The following is a 23,625-nucleotide window of genomic DNA, read 5'->3' on the forward strand; positions in this document are numbered from 1 at the left end:
TAACTCCGCCATCTTGGCTCCTCCCTAAATCATCCTTTTCAATTAATATTGCCTCATATTTCAAAATCCTTGAATCTGTTAACCATCTCCCTGCTTTCTGATTTAGAATACTGCCAACCTGATGTATGGTAGAAATGATGCGTGCTCCCCCAAATGTCAATTTTCTACTCTCTTCCACCAGGACAGTAATTGCATCCACTGCCTGAACACACTGTGGCCATCCTTGGGAAACGGGGCCCAGCATTTTGGATAGAAAGGCCACTGGCCTCCTCATTCCTCCCCAAGTCTGTGCTAGTACTCCCAATGCTATTCCCTTTTCCACTGTCATGAACAAGTGGAACTGATGGGGTATGGGCCCAAGCCGAGACCTTTGCTCCTTGCCCCAAAAAAAGAATTTGGCTCCCATTTGTCTACTGGACCCAGAGAACCCTTAAACTTTTCTTACTCTGGTCTCAAATGGTTCCTTATGGACTCCCCTTATCTCCCTTTGAAAGCCCTAGCCCCATCTTTTAATCTTATTCAGATGCCTTTCAAACTTCTTCCTCCCAGTTCCCTTTATTATCTATTCCCATTGTCAATTCAATCTCTCAGACACTGCAATGGTAATTCTCACCTAGACCCTTTTCCCAGCCCCTCCTCTGGTCACCCAAAGTTACTTTACTGTATATAAGATCCACCCTGGCCCCCATTTAAACACTGAGACTTTCGCATGCCTGCTTGTCCTTACAGGCCTCACCTGGCCTATGTGGTTTATCTCTAATAAACTTTTTCTCTGGCTGAAAGAAGATTGGGGTTGAATTCATTCAGACAGGGCCCACGTGTTGTGATCTTTGGGTCCCAGCACCCCTAAACCTCTAGACCTCATCAGAACAGTTTGTCCAAGGATGGTAAAGCCAGAACTGGAGCTTGGACAAGAGGGCATTTTAATTCCTTAACCAACTGTAACTCTCCTTCTGCACATTTGAGGGTATCAAGTTCAGTTTTCAGCAGTTTAGCATATAATGGTTTAGTTTTGTGGGCAGAGGAATCTATCTAGAGCTGACAATACCCAATCATTCCTAGGAATTTCCCAAGTTCCTTTTTTGTTCTTGGAGTAGAGGTTTCAATGATTCCATTAATCCTTTCAGGGCCAATTCTTCTCTTCCCTTCACTAATCAGGTGTCCCAGATACCTAACTTCTTTTTCTGCAAACTGTAATTTGATCTTGGACACTGAGCTCAAGACATTTAGTAATTGTGTACTAGCCTCAGCTACTTGCTTCGTCTTTTGTCCTACCACTAATAAGTCATCCACGTACTGAAACAGAGTGATCTGGGTGGGGGGGAGGGGTTGGAATCCTTCTAGGACTTGTTCTAGAACCTGCCTGAATAAATTGGGAGATTCAGTAAACCCCTGGGGCAAAACCATCTACTGGAACTGTTGTTTCCTCCCAGTGTAAGTATTTTCTCATTCAAAGGCAAAGACCTCCCTGCTCTTTTGAGATAGTGGGCAGGCCCAGAAGGCATCTTTCAAATTCACCGCATTGAACCACTTGCTGTCCTATGGGATCTTACTTACTAAGGTATAAGGATCTGGAACCACAAAATGTCTAGTTGCCATAATTTTATTCACTGCTCTTAAGTCCCATACCAGTCTATAAGAGCCATCAGGCTTTCTTACTGGCAGTACAGGAGTATTATATGGAGACATGCAGGGTTCCAGTCATATCCTTAACCAGCCCATCTATGGTTGTAAGCCCTTTTTCTCTCTCTGGGAATGGGATACTGTTTGACTCTAATTACTTCCTCTTTTTGTTTTAGAGTCGCCTCTATTGTTGTCATTTTCAATTTCCCCACATTTCCTTCCCTCACCCAGACTGACTCTTCTATTTCCTTTTCATCTTCTTTGGTGAGGAGAGCCATTTTTACCTCAATCTCCTGATTACATATCTCAATCTGTAAGTTTAGTTGAACTATCAAATCCCTCCCTAGCAAATTACTCCCTGCTTCTGGAAAGTATAGGAATTGAATCACTATTTCCCCTTTTTCACCCCATACCCTGGTTTCCTCAAAGATTGGAACTAGAAATCCCTCCCCTTTAGCCCCTGAAACCCTAAGTTTCTGCCCAGAAAATTGTACATGTTCAGGTTTGACATTGATCATGCAAGATCATGCAGTACCTCTATCTATCAGGAACACCACTTCCTCTTCTTTGGGTCCCACCTTCAAATTTATCAAGGGTTCTGGGTGGGCTCTTTGCTTCAAGAACCCCTGACCCCCGGCCCTCCTAATCTTCCTCAAAAGTCGTAAGAGAGATCACCTTCTCCTCTTTTCTTAAGTCGGGGCACTCCCTCTTAAAGTGTCCAGCCTTTCCACAAAAGTAGCATCTAGCCTGACCAGGGAATCCCCATGTAAAACCTCCTTTCTGTTTGATCTTTCCTTTCATCAATGTCCCAGTTGGTGCCTGAGGTGTCTGAACCTTCTGGGGTCTCTGTTCACTCTGTCCGTTCTGTCCCTTCATGACTTCCTTAATAGTTGCCACCATCAACTTATCCTTTTGCCTTTGCTCCTCTTCTTCCCTTCTAACAAATGCCTTCTGTGCCTCTCCTAAGAGCTCTTCCAAGGGCCATTGGGTCCATCCTTCTATTTTCTGTATCTTTTTCTGAATATCTAACCCACTCTTTGTCACAAAGTGGACTTTCAGGAGGATCATTCCCTTATTTAAGCAGATGGGCTGTCATCCTTTTCCTGATGGATGTCAAATGCCCTTGAAAAATTCCGGGACTTTGGCACTATCGACTTAATCCCTTGAATTATCAAGTCCCTCAGATCTCTCATTTGTGATCTATCCTGGTTATTATTATTATCCTACCCTGGATCTATATCTGGAAACTTTTGCTCAGCTGAGAGTACTTCTGGAGCTGGAGGATGCCTCTGCTCCCATTCCCTCATGCTGCTTGTCTTATCATGCCTCTCTCTTCCCCTGTGAACAATATGGACATTTGTTCAGACCAAGTATACATACTTGGTTCCAAGAACTGATCTAACTGCTCTGCTAGTCCTAGAAGATGCTCTATCAGGGGTTTCATTTCCTTCTTTTTTATTATTATTTTATTTTATTTTTTACTTTTAGGCAATTGGGGTTAAGTGACTTGCCCAGGGTCACACAGCTAGTAAGTGTCAAGTGTTTGGTCTGAGGCCGGATTTGAACTCAGGTCCTCCTGACTGCAGGGCCTGTGCTCTATCCACTGTGCCACTAACCTGGTTTCATTTCCTTCTTAAAGTTCCTCACCTCGATGGCAGTCAGTGGAGCATTCACAAATCCAATTTCTCCCGGTCCCAGAGGAACTTCTCTGAGAGGGAAATCTCTGATTTCCTTGCCCTTTTCTGAAATAGAAGTTCTCCAGGTCCTTCCTGAACTGTTCTAATTCCCTTTTTAGAGGGGCAGGAGATGCAGTGGGTTTTTCTCTTTCTGGTAGGTTCTCCCAAATCAATTAAATTCTGTCCTGGCAGAGGAGTAGGGGGAGAGACATAAGGAGGAGGAAAAATCTTAAGGGGGTTCCAGAAATCTCCCTTTCCCTCTCCATCCCTCTCTCTCTTCTTTCCTTCTATTTTTACAGGATAACTTTGAATACTAGGTCCTCCCTTCCAACAAGAGGCATAATCACTTTCTTCCTGACCAAAGGGCACTTTCCTATTCACATAAATATTTGATGCCCGGCAAAGCCAATCCTCATCAGCTCCATACCTGGGCCAAAATACAGCAGGAGGTAAGATGCTCTCGTTTGGCCAAACAATACAGCAATATTTTATTATGTTTTTCTTATTTATACTTCTAGTGCAAACAGTACAGCAATATTTTATCATCTTTTTCTTATTTATACTTCTAGTGCAAACACTTGCTCTCAATTCCTCAACATCCTCCCTAAGGGGCTTTCTGGAGAGATATTGTCCAGGGGCTTTGTTTCCTCCCTTTCATCTAAGGCCTTACTTTCTTTACTACCCATCTTGTTTACAAGGGGACTTTTCTTTCAACTCCGAACCCAATCACTTCATCATTCTCTGGCTGTGTCCCTCGCAGAATCAACAGAACCCTGGATCGGAACTCCACACTCACTTCGTGCTCTTGTCTCACATCTCAGTCACACATACTTTTTTGGACATGGGCAATGAAGGGATTTGTTTTGCTTGACTATGTTTATTTGTTATAAGGATTTTGTGTTCCTTTTCTTTTTTTGTCCTTTTATTAGAGGGAGAAAAAATAAATGTTTAAATTATTGAAAAAATTATTAATTGTAATCCTTTCACCTCACCCCAGAAATTGGTGGTCACTTGTTCAGATTAGTTTATTATTATATTAATTACTATTATCATTAACCCATGGAGCAGAGGCTGCCTTGAGGCTAGCCTGCCACATTTAATCCCCAGACCCAGAACACTGCCAGGCTGAGGTCATCTATAGGGATCTAATCTCCATATTCCACAGAATGCTTCCAAGCATCCTTTAAAGAAATATCAAAGGAGGAAGATGTTTATGGAGCTCTGTCAACTCTAAGGCACTATGTAGCACAATGTATAGAGTGCTGGGCCTGAAGTCAGGAAAACCGGAGTTCAAATCCAGCCTCAGACACTTACTAGTCATGTGACCCTGGGCAGCTTACTTAATCTGTTTGTCTTAGTTTCCTCCTTGCAAAATGGCAATTTAAAAATGGGGTACCTACCTCCCATGTTGTGAGGATTAAATGAGATAAGTTGTAAATGCTTAGCACATAGTAAACACTATATAAATGTTAGCTAGTAGTGGTAGTAACGATATCATTTTGAGGCCCATCATACATGACATCATACACCATACTTCATTGGTACCTAGATTAATCTGGATTGTTCATCTGGTTGAATTTTTCTGCATTTGACTTGTGGGAGGAAGATGAAAATTACAAGGAAACAAGGTAGGGCCAGTGACTTTGTGTGAAACAAAAAACATTGTGGGTGTGTGCCGGGCTGAGTCCACATTCAGTCCACTGTTTCTCCCACCTCCCTCATCTCCATTTCCAGACCAGGATCACTGATCAGAAGGAAGACCTGAGACCCTGTGAGGTCCCCATCCCCAAGGAAGGAGGGTTTTCCCTATTTCACAAAGGTAGAGAACCACCAAGTTTGGAACAGAAGGGATTTTCCACTTCAGTTTGATGAATAATCTATTAAACACCAGGGAGGTGCTCTGCGCCTAGAGTTTTGTAAGACCTCAGCGATCATATGGCCCAACCTTCTCATTTTTTAAAGTTGAGAGAACTGAGGACAAGAGAGCTATCCATGGTGATTTGCACACAAGTAGTAGAGTCAGGGCTCAAACCCAGGTCCTGTGATTTCAAATACAGCGTTCTTTCTGCTGCACTGCGTGGTTTTATCTTTTTAAAACCCCTCCAAAGATTTCATGGTTGAATTATTGTCCTTACTTTGCAGATGAAATAGTTGGAATTCAGAGGAGATGAGTCACTTGTGCCAAATGTACTTGGGACAGTGGGCAAGACTTTCATGAAAATGCACTCTATCACTGGCTTTTTTTTTTTAAAGAAGATGATAGCAAATAGGACCCTAGTGTCCTCAGTCTTCTTCTCATACCAGATCAATTAGAAGTCCTCTGTTTCAAGAAGAAATCCATGTATAGAACTCCAATCGATGATCAATCAACAAACATTTGTTAAGTAGCCACTACACACCAAGCACTAGGCTAGGCTCTAGCCTGGAATAAAAGTCTGCTTCCCCAATGGGGCCCCAGTTGTTGTCCAGGACTGTGACTGTAACCACTGAGCCTTTTTGGTCTGTCTGCCCATGGGTCCATTTCCTATTGTTTTAAGCTACTGGAAAGAATTGGGGAAATCCCTAGATCCAAGTTGCCCAATGGCTTGTCCAGGAAGCCTAAAGTAAACCCAGGAGTCACAGGGTCATGGTTTCTGTCCTTGGTCAGTGTTTGCCTTTCGGTCCCAGGAATCAGTCTCCAACCTGATATTCAAGTTCATTGCCAGTAAAGGCAGCTCGGGCTAAAGGAGAGGAAAGAACTGGTACATCAAGAAAACACTAGATTTAAAGTCAGGGAACCTGATTCTGCTATGTAGTCAAAGGAAACTACAACACCAGACTCTGAAGGGACTTTTGGGAGAGGTCCTTGTCCAATAGCTGGATTGAGTCTACTCAACCTTAAGCAAGTCACCTTACTCAACCTTTGTAGATGGAAGGAAGGAAGCGTTTGTTAGGCATCTAATATGTACCAGGCACTGTGCTAAGAGCATTAAATATTGTCTCCTTTGATCTTGATAACAACCCTGGGAAGTAGTTTCTATTATTATCCATATTTTTACAGTTGTGGAAACTGAGGCAAACAGTGCCTGTGGTGTAAGGGTGGATTTGAGCTCAATTTCTCTGTCTCCTGACTCAGCATTACTTAGCTGGTGCTCAATGTTCTCATTTATAAAAATGAGGGTGTTGGACAAGATCAGTCCTATTGGGGCACAGTCAAGATGGTAAAGTCAGGAACTTATCTGAGCTCTTCCAAATTTCCCTCTGAACAACTTTAAAATAAGGCCTCGAAAGTGGAATGGTAGAACCAGCTAAAGGACAGGGTGAAACCGTTTTCAAGCTCAAGACAACATAGAAGGTCAGCGGGAAAGGTCTGTCTCACTGGGATGAGGATAAAGTGTAGTCCTGCACTGGCAATGTCCCAACAGCAGGCCTTGGGAGCAACTGACCTAGAAAATAGATCAAGGAGAAATAATTTAAGAATTACTGGACCACCTTAAAGCCATGATTTAAAAAAAAAAAAGAGCATAGACATCATATTTCAAGAAATTTTCAAGGAAATATGCTCTGATATCTAGACCCAAGGGCAGCTAGGGGGTGCAGTGGATAACATGCCCACCCTGAAGTCAGGAGGATCTGAGTTCAAATCTGGCTTCAAATACTAGCTGTGTGACCCTGAGTAAGTTACTTAACACTATTTGCCTTAGTTTCCTCATGTGTAAAATGAGCTGGAGAAGAAAATAGCAAACCACTCCTGTATCTTTGCGAAGAAAAGCCTGAATGGGGTAGCAAAGAGTCAGACATGACTGAAACAACTCGACAACAACAATCCTAGAACTAAAGGATAAAATAAAAACTGAAACCATTTACCAATTACCTCCTGAAAGAGGTCCCAAGATGAAGACTCTCAGGAATATCGTAGCTAAATTCTAGACTTGACTTCCAGGTCAAGAAGAAAATATTGCAAGCAGCCAGAAAGAAATAATTCAAATATTGTGGAGCCATAGTCAGGATAACATAAGACTTGGCAGCTTCTACATTAAAGAATAGGAGGGCTTAGAATGTGATATTCCAAAGGGCAAAGGAGCTAAGAGTACAACTAAGAATCACCTACTATATGCTAGGCCCTGTGCTAATTGTTGGGGATATAAATACTAAAAAAGAAAGACAATCTCTGCTCTCAAGGAGTTTACAATCTAATGGAGAAAGGCAGCAACAACAACAATAATAATAGCTAACATTTATATAGCAGAGAGAGAGAAGAACAAATGATGGGGGGGATGGGATAGAGGGAAATACACAGTAATCATATCTGTGAAAAAAATTTTACAGCAAATTTCTATGATAAAGGCCTCATTTCTCAAATATATAGAAAACTGAGTCAAATTTATAAGAGTACAAGTCAATCCTCAATTGATAAATTGTCAAAAGATATGAACAGGCAGTTTTCAGATGAAGGAATCGAAGCTATCTATAGTCTTATAAAAATGCTTTAAGTCACTATTGATTAGAGAAATGCAAGCTAAGACAACTCAGAAGTACCACCTCATACCTATCATATTGGCTAATGTGACAAAAATGGAAAATGAGAAATGTTGGAGGGGATGGGGAAAAACTGGGACACCAGAACACTCCTGGTGGAATTGTGAACTGGCTCAACAGTTCTGGAGAACAATTTGGAACCATGCATACTCTTTGATCCAGCAATACCACTGCTAGGTCTGTATCCCAAAGGAATCAAAGAAAAAGGGAAAGGACCTATATACATACAAAAATACTTATAGATGTTCCTTTTGTGGTGGCAAAGAATTGGAAATTGAGGGGATGCCCATCGATTGGGGAATGGCTGAACAAGTTGTGGTATATGATTATGAGGGAATACCATGGGTACTATAAGAAATGACAAGCAGCACTTACTAGCTGTGTGACCCTGGGCAAGTCACTTAACCCTGACTGCCTCATCAAAAAGAAAAAAAAGAAATGACAAGCAGGATGCTTTCAGAAAAACCTGGAAAGACTTACATGGGCAGTCTGAGAACTGTGACAGGTGGATGTCTATTCCTGGGAAAAAATTGAGGGGGTGACCTTGAGACGACCAAAGATAGAATCCTCTTGACTTATTTTCCTCCTTGAGTTATTTCTTTTCTGAATAGGAAATTTCCCCACCTGGTTAATCCTGACCCTTGCATTTGATACGCTGTGACTACATGATTGGCTGTCAGATATGACTCATGCCTGAAATCAAACAGAGCTAAGGGACTTTTTCTTCTGTTACTGTATATGTCAGGTCAATCCCCCACTTTGAGGGGACAAGTCTTGACATTGTTAAAATTGTGTCACTTGTTTTCCATTCATAGCAAATCTCTGTAGTAAGGGCAGGTGAGCAGTATAGGTTTTGTGAGTACAATACAAAAATTATTAATTGATACTGAAACATCTCTGAGTTACTATAATAAGATGCCAGTATGAAAAATCATACACTTTTAATCTATATTTGTAGTCAGATTATAATATAGGGATGATATCTTCCTAAAGGAAGAATTAGACAAAGTAATAAGGCAAGGTATAACATAAGTTTTCTAATTAAAAGATAGAGTAAATTTTGATAAAGCAACAGGATTAGACTTTTTCTCTAGGAACTATATACATATGTATATGACTGGCTTCCAAATGCATCTAGCATGGAAATTCAGGCTTTGATTATGTTGTAGTAACAAATTCTCAAAACTGGATTAAGGATTTATATATAAAATTGGATTGATAATTATAAATAAAGTGAACTTGTTTTCCCATTTTAAAGTATTTGATAATTTTAAAAAGACAGAAGAATTCATTTTACAAGTTAGACCCTCATGATTTTTTTAAGATTCTTATGTCAGGTACAGGGTTTAGATAAAGATAAAAACTGAAATTCTCTGAAGTTTCAGGATTAGAGAACCATATTTAAGAGATTGTACTAAATTGTATTAAGTTTTGTTACTGGCAGATTTTAGAAGAACTATCTAGGAAAGAACCAGAGAAGCATAGCCCCTTCAGAGTTGCCCTGAGAATAGAACCTATTCCAGAATGTCCAAGAGAAGACATCCAGGGATATCTAGGACTCCAAATGTGCTGATTAAATGAACATTGGGAGTGGGTTACTAGGACACAAGGAGACTTGATGTTAGTTAATATTGATGATCATAATTGTTTTGCTTTGGCTTTTCATTTCATGGTGTTTATATTTAAGTTTTCTTGGTTACCTTGGTGATGTGTAAATCTCCCTTTTCAAAATTAATTCATTGTGAGCCTTCTAAGTCATTTGATCTTAACAGTTTATGTAATTCTGCTTATGAATATATGAAAAGCCTTATAGATAAATGATCCATGGTAGGGAGGGTGTCCATTCCCCCATAAATCAAAAGGTGTGTGTGGAGGGGTGGGAAATTGAGGGAATTAGGACAGCAAATGATTAATTGTGGGAATTGAGTAAACCACACCGACTCTATCTTGTGACTCAGTTCTGGAGCTAATCCAGTTTCCTTTCTATTCTTTTTTTTTTTTTTGGTAACCTTTCTGTTCAATTATTGGTAGTCTAACTTCTGTCTTGTGAGAAAACTTTATTCAATTTGGAGAAATTGTGGCAATTTGAAGAAAACCTTATTGTTTGAACCTAGCCCTACTTGGCTGGGAAGCTGGACCACCTTTACCTGTTGCTTAGGGACCTTTAACTAAGAACCTAGGTTCTGCTAACCAGAAACTCAAATCTAAAGATTGATGCAAGGAGTTGTCTCACAATTGTATATCACAAGCAACCCATATGTCTTATCTGAGAACTGGCCCCATATTGATTAATCAGTGATTACTTCCATGTTCCTTTGATCATTTACAGACACTTGGGAGGAGTGGGACGCCTCTTTTTCTGAATTCCGGAAATTACATCTATTCATTCTCCCCCTCCCAACTTGGAAAGTCCCTAATCTTTCCTCCAATTAGAAATCAAATTAGTTAATGTTGTGTTGTTTCCTTTTTATTAATTGTTCTTAATGTATAAAAGTCTGTATCCTCCTGTGTTTGGGATCCAGGTTTGTTGGACAATTGTCATGCATTGCTTAATAAATCGATATGCTCAGAAGATTGAACTTTAGTTTTTTCAGTCATTTCATCTTTCACTCACCACACATGAACTGATGCAAAATGAAGTGAGCAGAACCAGGAGAACATTGCACACAGTAACAGCAATACTGTAAGGATGATCAACTGTGAAAGACAGCTATACAATGATCCAAGACAATTCTGAAGGACTTATGATGAGGAATGGTATCCACCTCCAGAGAAAGAACTGATGGAGTCTGAATGCAGATCAAAGCATACTTTTTTTAAACTTTATTATTCTTGGGTTTTTTTTTGTCTATGGTTTCTTTCACAACATGGCTAATATAGAAATGTGTTTTGCATGATTATACATGTTTAACCTATATCAAATTGTTTGCTATCTCAGGGACAGGGAAGGGGAGGGAGAGGGGGAGAGAATTTGGAACTCAAAATTTTAAAAAACAAATTTTGAAAAAAAAATGCTAATTGTATATGTAATTGAAAAAATTATATATGTTATATATATATATATATATATATATATTTTTAAAAGATCAGTTTTATCTAAGGCTCTATTCAACTCTATATTTCAGGTTTTAAATGCCAATTTTGTGCAATATCTTATGTTCAGCTCTTGAGGAGATATAAATATGACAAAGACATTTAATGATGCCCCCTCAAGAAAAGAAGGTCACTGAAATATTTAAATACACAGAAGAGAATAGAAAAAAGTTTAGGAGACAGACAACCTTGAAATTAATGTCTATTATTTTTTTTAAAAATAAGCTATATATATAATAGATTCACAACTTCATATACACACCTTTTTCATTTCCTTGCATTTGGATATACTAATTTTATTGGTGTTTTTTGAGTTCTAAATAACAAAAAAGAAAAATTATTTTAAAAAGCAAGCAATAACAATACCTATAGGGCTTTGAGGTTTGCAAAGCATTTTACACATCATCTCCTTAGATCATCATAACCACCCTGTGAGGTAGCTGCTATTCTTATCCCCATTTTGTTCTTATCTCATTTTTCAAATGAGGAAACTGAGGCTGAAAAAGAAGTGACTTGTCCATGGTCATGAGGCTAGGAAATGACTAAGGTAGGATTCAAACTCAGGTCTTCCTAATTCCAGGTCCGACACAGGTCCTCTTGGCTAGTGGTGTCAAACTTAAATAGAAATGGATCCAGGCAAGTACATATTGACTTAGAAAACCACAAATTAATGTTATCTATGTTGTACTATATTTTTATTTATTTTGTTAAATATTTCCCAATTATATTTAATATGGCTTTGGACCCATTTGGGAGTGTAGTGGGCCTCATGAATTTGCTGGCCACATGTTGATAGGTCTGCACTGGGACACCTAGTTCTAAGTCCCCGCCCTCAGTGATCTTCTCCTAAGGGAAGATAAGACTTGGACAAAGATAAAGATAACTTAGAGCATCATAAGTGGCTAAGAGGCACACCTGAAGATAAGGGAGAGAAAGTGAGCCCTTTTAAGTGAGTCAATCAAGGAAGGTGTCCTAGGGGAGGGGGCATTGAAGCTGACCCTTGAAGAAGAAGCAGATACCAAAAGCTCTCTTTCTCTCACATTTCTCTTTGAGCAAGCCCTCTGTTTGGGGCAATTCATCAGCACACCATGCTGCCCAATCTTTCTAAAGTCACTTTACAAAATATAAGTGGGTTATAATGGAAAACTCAGGGCTTCATGATGGGAAGTGTATGAGACCCAAGCAAAGCCCACCCCTACAGCACAGGCAAGTAGCATGCCTTGCTATACTTCATGTGCCACTGTGAAGCCTTTGAGCCAGTAATTAAGCATCTTGTGTGGCCCTATTGCTCTCCTGAGATGTTAGAATATCAGTTGGTCTCCCTTGACTGTTTTTTTTGGGGGGTATTTTTTTAAATAAAGGGCACACAAGCTTTCTGTGTCTCCTTTGATCCAACTTGTGTTCTGGTTATGTTTCACTGCTTGCAATCACACGGACGGCCAGAAATGTACTTCCTCCTTCTTCAGAGGTATTCTGTCTCTCTGCTTTGATTCCTTTACTTTTCAGGCCTCTGCAGGAATTTTTGATTACTGTTGAATCTTGTATTTTGTGTACTCTTGCTTTGCCTCTTTATAATGCTTTAACTTTTGGTCTTTTTTACACTCAATTGCTTATCAAGGGAATCTTACATTTCTAATATGCCTTTGTTTTCCGGATGTTCTATAGATTTCTTGCCTTTAATTGGACAAAACAATGGTCAAATTTTCTACTGCCTGGACAGCCACATTTTGATGTGATTTTCAGTGCCTTTCCTCGGATCTTTAATAATTCTTTCATGTCACTTCTGCCATGGTGGTGTTTGACACTTGTCCATAGGGGTATTCCCTTAATTAACAGGGGTTTTTAGCTTGGGGTCCTTGTTTTCTGTATTTCAATGTATTTGGTTTCTTTTGTCATCCTATGTATTTTATTTCATGCATTTAAAAACTTTATTCCGAGAAGCGGTCAGTCCTTAGGCTTCACCAGATGACCAGAGGGGTCCTTAACATAAAAAGGTTAAGAAGACCTGCTAATAATTCCATCTTTCTTGCTGCAGTTTTCACCATGGCAACAGCTACTGTATATACTGTGCTATGTGGGACATGAAATGTTTTTGCCTTCTATCAAATATTGTGGAAGAATGAAATTGTTCATGAGATTTACTAGCAAATATCAGCTTTTAAAAATCAATTTGTTTTGATATAATTTGTCTCCTAGTTGTGCTCATGTATTCAAACTCAATTTATCCTGTATATTTTGTTGATGTATTGTTTTTTATATGCTGTCTCTCTCTTTTGGCCTTTAGCTCCTTGAGAAAAGGGACTGTTTTTTTGCCTTTATTTCCATCAGTAAGTCAGTCAACAGGCTTTTGGTAAGCACATATTCTGTGTCAGGCAATGCTGGAGATATAAAGAAAGGCAAAAAAAGATAGCCCCTGCCCTCAATGAGCATATAATCTAAAGGGGAAAACAGCAGACAAAAGAATATGTATAAACAAGCTTTATACAGGATAAATAGGAAATAATCAGCAGAGAGAAGGCATTAGAATTAAGAGGAAATGGGAAAGGCTTCCTATTGAAGGTGGAATTTTAGCTGGGACTTAGAGTGACCCCAGTGCTTAGCACAGAGCCTGGCACACAGTAGGCCCTTAATTAAATAGACTTGTTAACTGAAAAACGGCTTTTTGGAACCCTAGTCTAAGTATATCACCTTCCTTTCAAAATGTATGTAATATCGGCTACTTACTTCATTTCATAATTTCAGGAGTTTACATTAAGCTTTTCAATGACTTCCAGCTCTTCAAGTTTACCTTCATACTTTGGTAGCACCTCTGAGTCATCCCTTATTTCATTTAATCTAGGCCTAGAGATTGTGGGGCAGTTAGGTAGCACAGTGGATAAAGTGCTGGGCCTAGTCAGGAAGAGTGGGGTCAAATCTGGAATTCATACAGCTGGGGAGTATAAGAGAGGGAGCACCTGTGCTAAGACACAGTGGCATGGCAAGTCACATTACTACTACTGCCGAGACCCTGATATCCTCCGACAATGTTATCCGACTGGTCTCTGCTAGCATGTCTCTCTGTCTCTGTCTCTGTCTCTCTCTCTCTGTCTCTCACTCTCTTTCTCTCTCTCTCTCTCTCTCTCTCTCTCTCTCTCTCTCTCTCTCTCTCTCTCTCATTCTCTCTCTCTCTCTGTCTCTCTCTCACTCTTTCTCTCTCTCTCTCTGTCTCTCTCTCTCTGAACTCTTAGGTTTCAGTGTTGTCTGTCAAGCACAGCTTTGTTAGGTGTCCCGTCTCCACTTTCAACCATGGTGTCTCTGTTGGGTATCTTAAATGGTGTTGTGGTTACTGAATGATTCTCCTCTGTCACCTCCAGGTCTTCGGCCTCCTTGAAGCCATCTTTGTTACTACTTTCTGAGGTGGGGTAGCAGCTACTAAATTGGCCTGCTTCCTGCCATATGGGCCCTGACACCACTAGTGAACCCACCAAACCAAACTTTCAGAGATCAGACCATGGAAAAGCAACTGCCTCCATGCTGTCCTTACCGGTGATTTAATGAACACAAATTCACGTGTCCCATTTTTTGTAGTCAGCCCCAGACTTCGACCACATTTCACTCCAGCTGTCTTCCTGACGCCGAGCCCTCCCACTTCTGCTGCTGCTTCTCCCCTCCCCACCACCCAATCAAACCTACTCCCACTACTTCTTTCCACCTCCTGTTTTGCTGAATAGAAACCAAATCAAATCTTCACCACCATTATATCAGGAAATGGTATGCCAATCAGTTGCCTATGACTCCCCTAATTCCTGTGACTTCTAAGACCCCAATACAACCACTCTTCTATAGTTTTTGTCTTGCCCCATAAGAATACAACTTCCTTCAGGGCAACAAGCAATAGTCAACAGGAGGTTCCAAGCTAATAATAAATCTATTCTTTCAAATACTTTCTTCCTAATGCTAACTCAGAGTACCTGGCCCAAGTCAACTATCTGATTTAAGGTTAAGAACGCTCCTTTTAACTGCTGTTAAATTTCTGAATATCGGTTTGTATCCTAAGCACCCCCAACCCTGTCTTTGGAGCTCTACCTAACAAAACTCCACAAGAACTGCATAGAAACAATATTTTCTGATCAACAGGGAAGTGAACATGGGGCAATGACAAAAGAGGGATGTGAAACTAGCAGGACCATTAGCCTCAGCCTTGTTCCATAGTTCTCCTTTTATTCTGCAGATCTGCTAGCAGTAGCCACTGCCTTGTGCAATATTATTGCTAGCTCATCCTGCTCTTTTCTCTGTGCTAATTCTATCTGTTTTACAGAGTTGTTATGAAAAAAGTTCATTATGAACATTGAAGCACTATGAAAATGTGAGCTCTCATTCATTATAACTAAAAATAATTATTATTCTTAATTACCATTATTATTGATGATGCCACTATCACATGTGACTAAGAAGAAGCAATCTGGTACAAACTAGGTATATACCGACACCTTACACCATACACTAAGTTAATATGGATATATAGCATGCATAACATGAATATAAGTGGATACATAACTGAGACATAGAAAGTAACATTGTAAACACATTGGGAGAGTAAAAAAACACATTAACCATCAGATCTGTAGATGGGGAAGAGTTCATGACCAAACAAGGGATAGAGAGGATTTTACAAGATAAAATGGACAATTTTTAAAATTTTTACACACACTACACATAGAAACAAATTAAAATGGAAGCAGGTAACTGGGGGAAATTTTTTTGAAGAAAAGTTCTATGGCAAAAGTATCATTTCCTGATATATGAGGAATTGATTCAAATTCATAAGAATGAGTCTTTTTAATAACTCATAAATGGTCAAGGGTCAATAGGCAGTTCTCAGGCAAAAAAACTGAAGGTGTCTGTCTGAAGCCATACAAAAACGCTCCAAATAACAAATAATCATTAAAATGCAAATTAAAACAATTCTGACATTCCATTTCATACCTTGTTATGACACTGGCAAAGTTAATGAAAAAGGAAAATAAAAAATTGTGGAGGAGCTGGAGAAAAACAGTAACATTAATGGACTGTTGGTGGAGCTGTGAACTGGTCCAGCCATTCTGGAAAGCAATCTGGAACTATCTCCAAAAGTTATTAAACTATGCATACTCTTTGACCTAGTGACATTATTACTACTCAACTACCAGTGCCCTAAAGAGATTAAAGAATGAGTCAAATGACCTATACATACAAAAACATTTGTAGCAGCTCTTTTTTTCTTTTAGTGACAAAGAGCTAGAAACCAAAATGCTCATAAATTGGGGGTGACTGAACAAAGTGTGGTATATGGATGTAATAGAATACTTATATCTGAAGAATTAATGAAAGGGATGGTTTCAGAAAAATGTGGGAAGCATCAATTGGGTAATGGCTGAACAAATTGTGGTATATGATTGTGATGGAATATTATTGTTCTATAAGAAATGACAAGTAGGATGATTTCAGAAAAACCTGGAAAGACTTATATGAACTGATACAAAGTGAAATGAACAGAACCAGGAGAACACTATAGGCAGTAACAGCAATATTGTACCGCAAACAGCTGTGAATGACTTAGCTATCTTCAGCAATACAATGATCCAAGACAATCCCAATGGACTCATGAAAAATGCTATCTGCCTCGAGAGAAAGCATTGATGGCATCTGAATACAGACTGAAACATACTATTTTCACTTTCTTTTTTGTGTGAGTTTTCTTCCACAAAGTGACTAATATGGAAATATTTTATGTGGTTACATATGTATAACCTGTATCAGATTGCTTACCATCTCAGCGAGGGGGGAAGGGTGGAGAGAGGGATAGAATTTGGAACTCAAAACTTTAAAAAAGCAATGAATGTTTAAAAAATTGTTTTTAGATGTAATTCGGAAAAATAATTTTTTTCAAAGAAAAATGTAGAAAGAATTATAACACCTGCTGCAGGATGTTGTGAGCAGAACTGGGAAAACAATTTATACAGTAAAAACATTGAAAAATGAACAACTTTCCAAGACTTAAGAACTCTGAACAATTTAATGACCAACAATGATTCCAGAGGACCATTGATGAAATTTGCCTTCTGACAGAGAAGTGATAGACTCAAGGTGTTGTTATTGTTGTTGAACCATTTCAGTTGTGTCTGACTCTTTCTGACTCCATTTGAAGTTTTCTTGGCAAAGATATTGGAGTTGTCTGTCATTTCCTTCTTCAGCTCATTTAATAGATGGGGATCTGAGGCAAACAGGGTTAAGTGACTTACCCAGGGTCACACAGCTAATAAGTTTCTGAGATTATATTTGAACTCAGGTCCTCCTGACCAAAATGAGGCATATCTTCTTGGACATGGCTAAAAAATTTTGGACATTATTTTGCTTGACTGCCCTGGCTTTCTTTGAGTCCCAACTAAAACCCCACTTCTTATAGGAAGTCTTCTGCAACCCCTCTTAATTCCAAGGCCTTCCTTCTGTTAATTATCTTCTATTTATCCTGTATAAAGCCTGCTCGGTATATCTTTGTTTTCATGTTATCCCCTCCCATTAGATTATAAGCTCCTTGAGAACAGGGATTATCTTTTGTGTCTTTTTGTATCCCTAGTGGTTAGCACAGTGCCTAGCACATAGTAGATATTTAATAAATGTTTATTGAATTGAATTGGCTTTGCATATTTGTTACCAGAATTTTTCCTTTTTCTTTTTGTTGGTATGAAAGAAGGTAAGAAGGACACAAAATATATTTGTTAATTGATAAAAATACATGAGCAGGAGATATTACCACATTATGTATGATATGACCAGGACTGAAATCTATCATTTATTCCAAAAGTATTCACATCGCATCTTCTTCAGTTTTCTGATCTGTAACATAGGGATAAATAAGACCTATAGTAACTGCCTCACAGGGCTGAGATGAGGCTCAAATGGGATGATGGGTAGAGAGTACATTGTTACTGCCGAATATGGAATATATAGACTACAGAAATACATTTCAAGTATTGAATAACCATCATAAGACTAAGTTGATAACAGCACTTCTTTATTTATTACATGCTGCTAATTCCCAAGTGTCTGTTCAATTTAACAAGTATTTATTTATGAGGCTCTTCTGTGCCAGGAATTATCAGCAACCCACGTCTCATCTCTTCAACATTTGAAGGGGAAAAACCATGAGTGAATATCAGCTTCAGCCATGAGGGAAGGCAAAAAATACTCAGGAGCCCTAGGTTTGAATCCAAAATGTGCTACTGGCTTGTTAGCTTTGTCAGCTCTCACACGTCATGGCTTCTCTGTGGCTCAGTTTGCTCAAAGAAAAGCCTTGACGGGTCAGCAAACTACAGGTTGAGAACCAAATTCAGCCATGGCCTACTTTTGTAAGGCCCTTGTGAGCTGAGAATGTTTTTTATAGCTTTTAATTTATATTTTTAAATGCAATATAAAATTTTTATTTTAAAATATAAAAACTATTTTTAGCTCATGGGCCTCATGAAAATAGGTATCGTGCCAAATTTAGCCCTTGAGTTATAGTTTGCTAACCCAAGGAAAGAATGGAAAGAGTTAGAAAGTAGAAAGATTTAGAATCTGGAAAAGCCTGAGTTCAAATCTAGTCTTTCACCCTGATTGACCATATGCTTACAGAGCCTAAGTTGCATCAACTATGTATTGCTTTTATAACCCATCTCACAGGGCTATTGTGAAGAAAGAGTTCCTAAAACCTTAAAGCAAGACAGACATGGGATCTTTTATGACCTTCAAGACTTTTATAAAGAGCATTGGATATTAACTGAATTCAAAAAACATTTATTAAATACTTACTAGATGAAGGGTACCATGAAAGTGTTTTCTAAACCCTAAATTGCAAACGCACTGTCCACCATTACTGTAATTATTGTTGTTATTACTGTTACTATTCATTATTAGGGTAGTTGTCAGGTCTGGGCTTTTAAACATTACGCAAAGCTCAGTCTGGGGAAAGAAGATGTTTTTTGAGCAAGCAATTTCCCAAACATATACCTGATTGCTTCATAAAGGGGCCATCCACGCCCAGAGCAGGGCTGGGGTCAACGCCCTCCCACTAGTCATAAAGTCAGACTCTGTCTCAGTTTCTCATTTCCCTGAGACTCAGCTCCAGCCTTGGTGTCTACCTCCCCAGCAGTCATGGTACTCATCTGGGCCCTTTTCATCCTGAGCTTTGCACCTCTGCTTATGTGTCAGCAGCCAGAATGTGTCAATCTGACCCCAACCCTCAATGACACTATCATAGACCAGGTGAGTACTCTCTTTCTCTTCACTGCTGATGTTGAGCTATGCAGAAAGGTCACCTGGCCCCACAGAAGGAAGAGAATGGACAAACAAGCAAAGGCTAACTGAATCCTTAGGCCAGTGATGTGACCTTTCTAGATTTCATTGACATGGAGAGTTGTGTGCCCTACCACCGCGGGGACCTTGAGTTTGTAACTCTCCTAATTGCTTAGGAGAGTTTTCTCATGGGCTTTCCAAAGTCTAGACTGGGATAGAGATAGAAGTCTCCCTGCAGTTACTGATCCCAGTGCTGCTGTATCCTGGGACACAACTGGGTGCAGTCTAGTATACATGTCTTGCCACTGTGGACAGCCTGGTCCCCACCTCTAAACGCTCTAATTGGTTGGCATGGAGATGTGATCAGTTACCCACAGCAAGATGGCCAGGGTCATGTGTAGTGATCATAGCTCACACTTATGATGCACAATGGGATAGCCTTCAAGTGATCTCATGGGGCAGGGCATAGAAAGAAGTACTTTCTTATAACTTCTTGCATTATCCCATCCCACCCCAGATTCTATATTGACAGCCAATGCCTATTATCTCTCCAGTTGTCTGGCAAGTGGTACTTCATTGCATCTGCATTTGGCTACCTTCCTTACCGAAAAATGGCTGAGCCAATCCAGTCATCCTTCTACTACCTGATCCCCAACAAGGCAGAGGACACATTCCAAGGAAAAGAGTACAATACCGTGTAAGAGTTCTCAGTACATCAGTGGGCCAGGAAATTGGAAAGAGGCACAATGAAGAACCATGCTGCTTTCCCTCTTTTACTCTGTAGACTCTGTTCTCAATTCCAGGCCTTCTTCTAGTGTCATGGCAGAAAGAGTACTAGCGCTGGCATCAGACGATCTGGTGTCAAGTCCTTGCTCTGCCACTTATCAGACACATGGGGCTAAGCAGGCCGCTGTAACTCTCAGAGCCTCAGTTTCTTCACCCATGAAATGGGGAGAATTATGCTTGCCCACCTCAGACCTTAGTGTGGGGAAAACATTTTTAAATCTCAAAGTTCCATAGTATTGGGTGTTATTTCTCCTGTTCCATATACATGTTCTGGGTAACTCTTCCCTAACATTTTCATCCCCCTGTCTCATCAACTTCCTTTTGCCCCTCCTTCTCTTTGAATTTCTCCTATCCTGCACTGTGTGATGATTTAAAAAGTTCAAGAGACATGTTTTCTGGGTAATTTAATAATTTTATTAATAAGGACCACATGTTATTAATAAAAGGATACTCACTTGGTTATCTCTCAAACCAAAAAGACCCCTAATGGTGGTGGGGGTCACAGTTTATATGCCCTTCAAAAAGTAGGTATTCTTGGGGAAGCTAGGTGGCACAGTAGATAGAATACCGGCCCTGGATTCAGAAGGATCTGAGTTCATATCTGGTCTCAGACACATAACACTAGCTGTGTGACCCTGAGCAAGTCACTTAACTCCATTGCCTAGCCCCCTCCCCCCAAAGAAAAGTAGGTATTCCTGAGGGATAGAAATCAACTCAGATTGGTTAACACAGTGGGAGGTGTGGGCTATATTAAAATGAAGGTCTTGGGAAACGTGACTTAGGGTCTCAAATCTTGGTCAAAGAGATGTCAATTTCCGCATGTCTTGATAATAGGGAGAATCAACCTTTCTCCAGACAACAAAATGAGCAGGAATACACCCATTAGCCCAAACTTAGAATTTCTAATACTATCTAATTAGATCTTGGCCTGGGCAAATCTCAAGAGAGATTTCCCACACTGGTTGGTTTCTGGATGAGGGAGCAGAAAAGGGGAAAACCTTGGTCCTAATACAATAATTAGTTATTAAGTACAAGAGAGAAATATTTCTCACAACTGGGAGGAAAGAGATCCAGGTTCTAGCCTGAGATTCTTTCACTAACTAGCTAATTGTCCCTCTGTTCATGACTCTCTCATGCTTTATGGAGGGCTTGGCTTCTATGACTCTGAAGTCCTTCTCTTTGGATGACATTATATGGAACAATCTCTTTTTTAGCGGAGACAAGTGCATGTATCAGGAAGCTGAGGTCCTCATCAACAGAACTGAAGGAACCATTTTAAAGATTGGTAAGATGCCCTAGGAGGTCCTTGGGCTGGGGAAGAGATGGTGGGAAGGCATGATGCTGTTTCTACTTAGCCCAAAGGTCAAGACTAGAGGTGATCAGTGGACATTCCATCTCTCCCACCAGAGTCAAATCAGCAGCATGTTGGCCACATTGCGCTGACCCAGAACCCGAATACTTTTGTGCTTCTCTACTTTGCAAATGACAAAGTCTTTCGAGGAGTGGCTTTTTCTGGTATGTTTCCTCCATGGAACCCAAGTGAAAGCAGATGGCAAGAGATGGAGGTTCTGGTATAAGCTTTGCCACTTAATACATGTGTGACCTTGGGCCCTGTAGTTTCCTTCTCCATCGTAGCAAGTAGCCAGGCTAGAGAGTCTCAAGGGTGTATTATGGCTCTGAATCCTATGCTTCTTCCATGATAACCCAGATACCCAACCTACTATCCACTCTCCTCATGGGGTCTCCCACCATTCGGTCCCAAATTCTAACCCTCCATTACTCTAGCTCTGTCCATGTACCAGACCCTCTCTCCCTTTCCAAACTTCATTGATTCAGTCACCAGCCATAGGGTCCACTCCAGTCTGAGGATGATGCCCCACCTCCACCCTCCCAATACAATACTGTGCTGTTACTGGCTACTGTAACCTCCTCTACCATGGCTTTTTGCCTGTTCTTGACTCTCCTCATTCTCCCTTGCAAAGTTCGAACCCAGAAGGCCTCTGAGGAGCAGCTGAAAGAGTTCCGGGAGGTTGCCAAGTGCCTGGGCTTCCAGGAGGAGGAGCTCATATACACGGATTGGAGCAAGGTAAAGCTCAGAGGATAGCAAGGTAAAGCTCAGAGGATAGCATAGAGGTCAAGCAAAAGGAGGCAAGAGGAACCTCCAAAGGCTTTGAGCAGGGTCAGTGACACAATGCCTCGGATCTCTAGGTCTGGCAACCTATTCTGGTATGGGCTGGAGGGCAATCCAACAAGTAAGCAAAAGAGCATTAATTAAGCACTCGTTACATGCCGAGGAAAAAGTACAACAGTCCTTGCCCTCATGAAGCTTACGTTCAAAAGCAGGAGACCACACGCACCAATACACCAAACACATGTAGAACAGATGCAGGGCAACCTTAGAGAGGAGGATGCTCAACCCTAAGAAGGAGGCACTTGAACTGAATCTTGAAAAAGATCCGAGAGGGGAAGAGCATTCTGGGCATGGGGTATAGCCAGGGCAAAGACAGAGAGGACGGACAAGATGTTGTGTGTGAGGAACAGCAAACAGGAGTGTCTAGGACTATAGAGTTGTAAAGGGGAATAATGTTGAAGAGGATCAGGAAAGCAGGGTGGAACCAGGTTTTAAAGAGCTTTAAATGCCCAAAAGATGAGTCCATATCTGATCCTAGAGGTACCGGGAGCCCCTGGAATTTGTTGACTAGGGGAGGATGATGTTGTTATACCTAGATTTTAAGAAAATCACTTAGGTGGCTGTGTGGAGAATGGATTGAAGAGGGGAGAAACTGAAGGCAGGGAAACCAATTGGAGACTGTGACAGTGAGGCCTGGGCCAGGGTGGAGAGAATGGAAATGGTGGAGAGGATGGAACAGATGAGAGAGATTCTGTTGAGGTTGAATTGGCAGATCTTGGTGCCTGGAGGAGCTGAGGGAGGAAGAGGAGCTGAATGTCCTAGAGGTCCACTATGAGAGGCCATTGGACCAGCCAGGTGGAGGTGTCCTGGAGTCACCGGGGACAGGGGCCTGAGCTGTAAATCCCTCAAAATGCAGGAGGCTGAAAAGACATGGTGTTTGGGCCACCTTTACTGGCCAAAGAGACTGATGACCCCTGGGGAGCCTGGACTGGATGTAGCTAGTGATCCTGCCCTCCCTTGTGCCTGACCAGCAGCCTTCACACTGGTCTGGTTGGTGCTGTCAGTGCCCAGGGTATGGCTCCTAACCTTGCTTTCCTACCTGTCCCACCCGCAGGATAAGTGTGAGCCACTGGAGAAGGAACACAATCGGAAGGAAAGCCAGGAAGCCAAGGATGTCTCCAGGGCAGAAGAGTTCTCCTAGACCAGAATAGCCCAGCTCCCTGGTTGCCTCCCTTGTCAATCAATCCAGAGGCCAGTTAAATAAATAAACATGGTCACTCTGCTCCAAGCCAAAGCAATGAACTTGTATTTATTCCCATTCAGTTGGTCCTCAATCAACATTTACATTCTATGTAAGGGAAGACTGGCCCTGGGATAAACCTCCTGCCAGGAGATAAGTGAGTGGCATAGGGTGAAGAGCACTGGATTTGAAACCAAAGGGAGTGGGTTCTAATCCTTCCTCAATTTCTTGCTAAGTATTCCACCTTGGACAAGTCCTTTACACTT

At 40.7% G+C, this 23,625-nt stretch overlaps 1 protein-coding gene across 1 annotated transcript; it reads left to right on the plus strand.

Moving 5' to 3' along the window:
• The first annotated feature begins 18,993 nt into the window (after window positions 1–18,993).
• ORM1 (orosomucoid 1) lies at window positions 18,994–23,407 on the plus strand. Its single transcript, XM_020965782.2, has 6 exons — window positions 18,994–19,172; window positions 19,757–19,899; window positions 21,203–21,273; window positions 21,396–21,503; window positions 21,971–22,074; window positions 23,234–23,407. Exons 1-6 carry the CDS (start codon window positions 19,062–19,064, stop codon window positions 23,318–23,320), a joined length of 624 nt encoding a protein of 207 aa, XP_020821441.1. The 5' UTR covers window positions 18,994–19,061; the 3' UTR covers window positions 23,321–23,407.
• The last annotated feature ends 218 nt before the right edge of the window (window positions 23,408–23,625 follow it).

Source organism: Phascolarctos cinereus, unplaced genomic scaffold, assembly GCF_003287225.1.
Source record: "Phascolarctos cinereus isolate Bilbo 61053 unplaced genomic scaffold, phaCin_HiC Scaffold_2;HRSCAF=192, whole genome shotgun sequence".
In the NCBI taxonomy this organism is placed as follows: Eukaryota; Metazoa; Chordata; class Mammalia; order Diprotodontia; family Phascolarctidae; genus Phascolarctos; species Phascolarctos cinereus.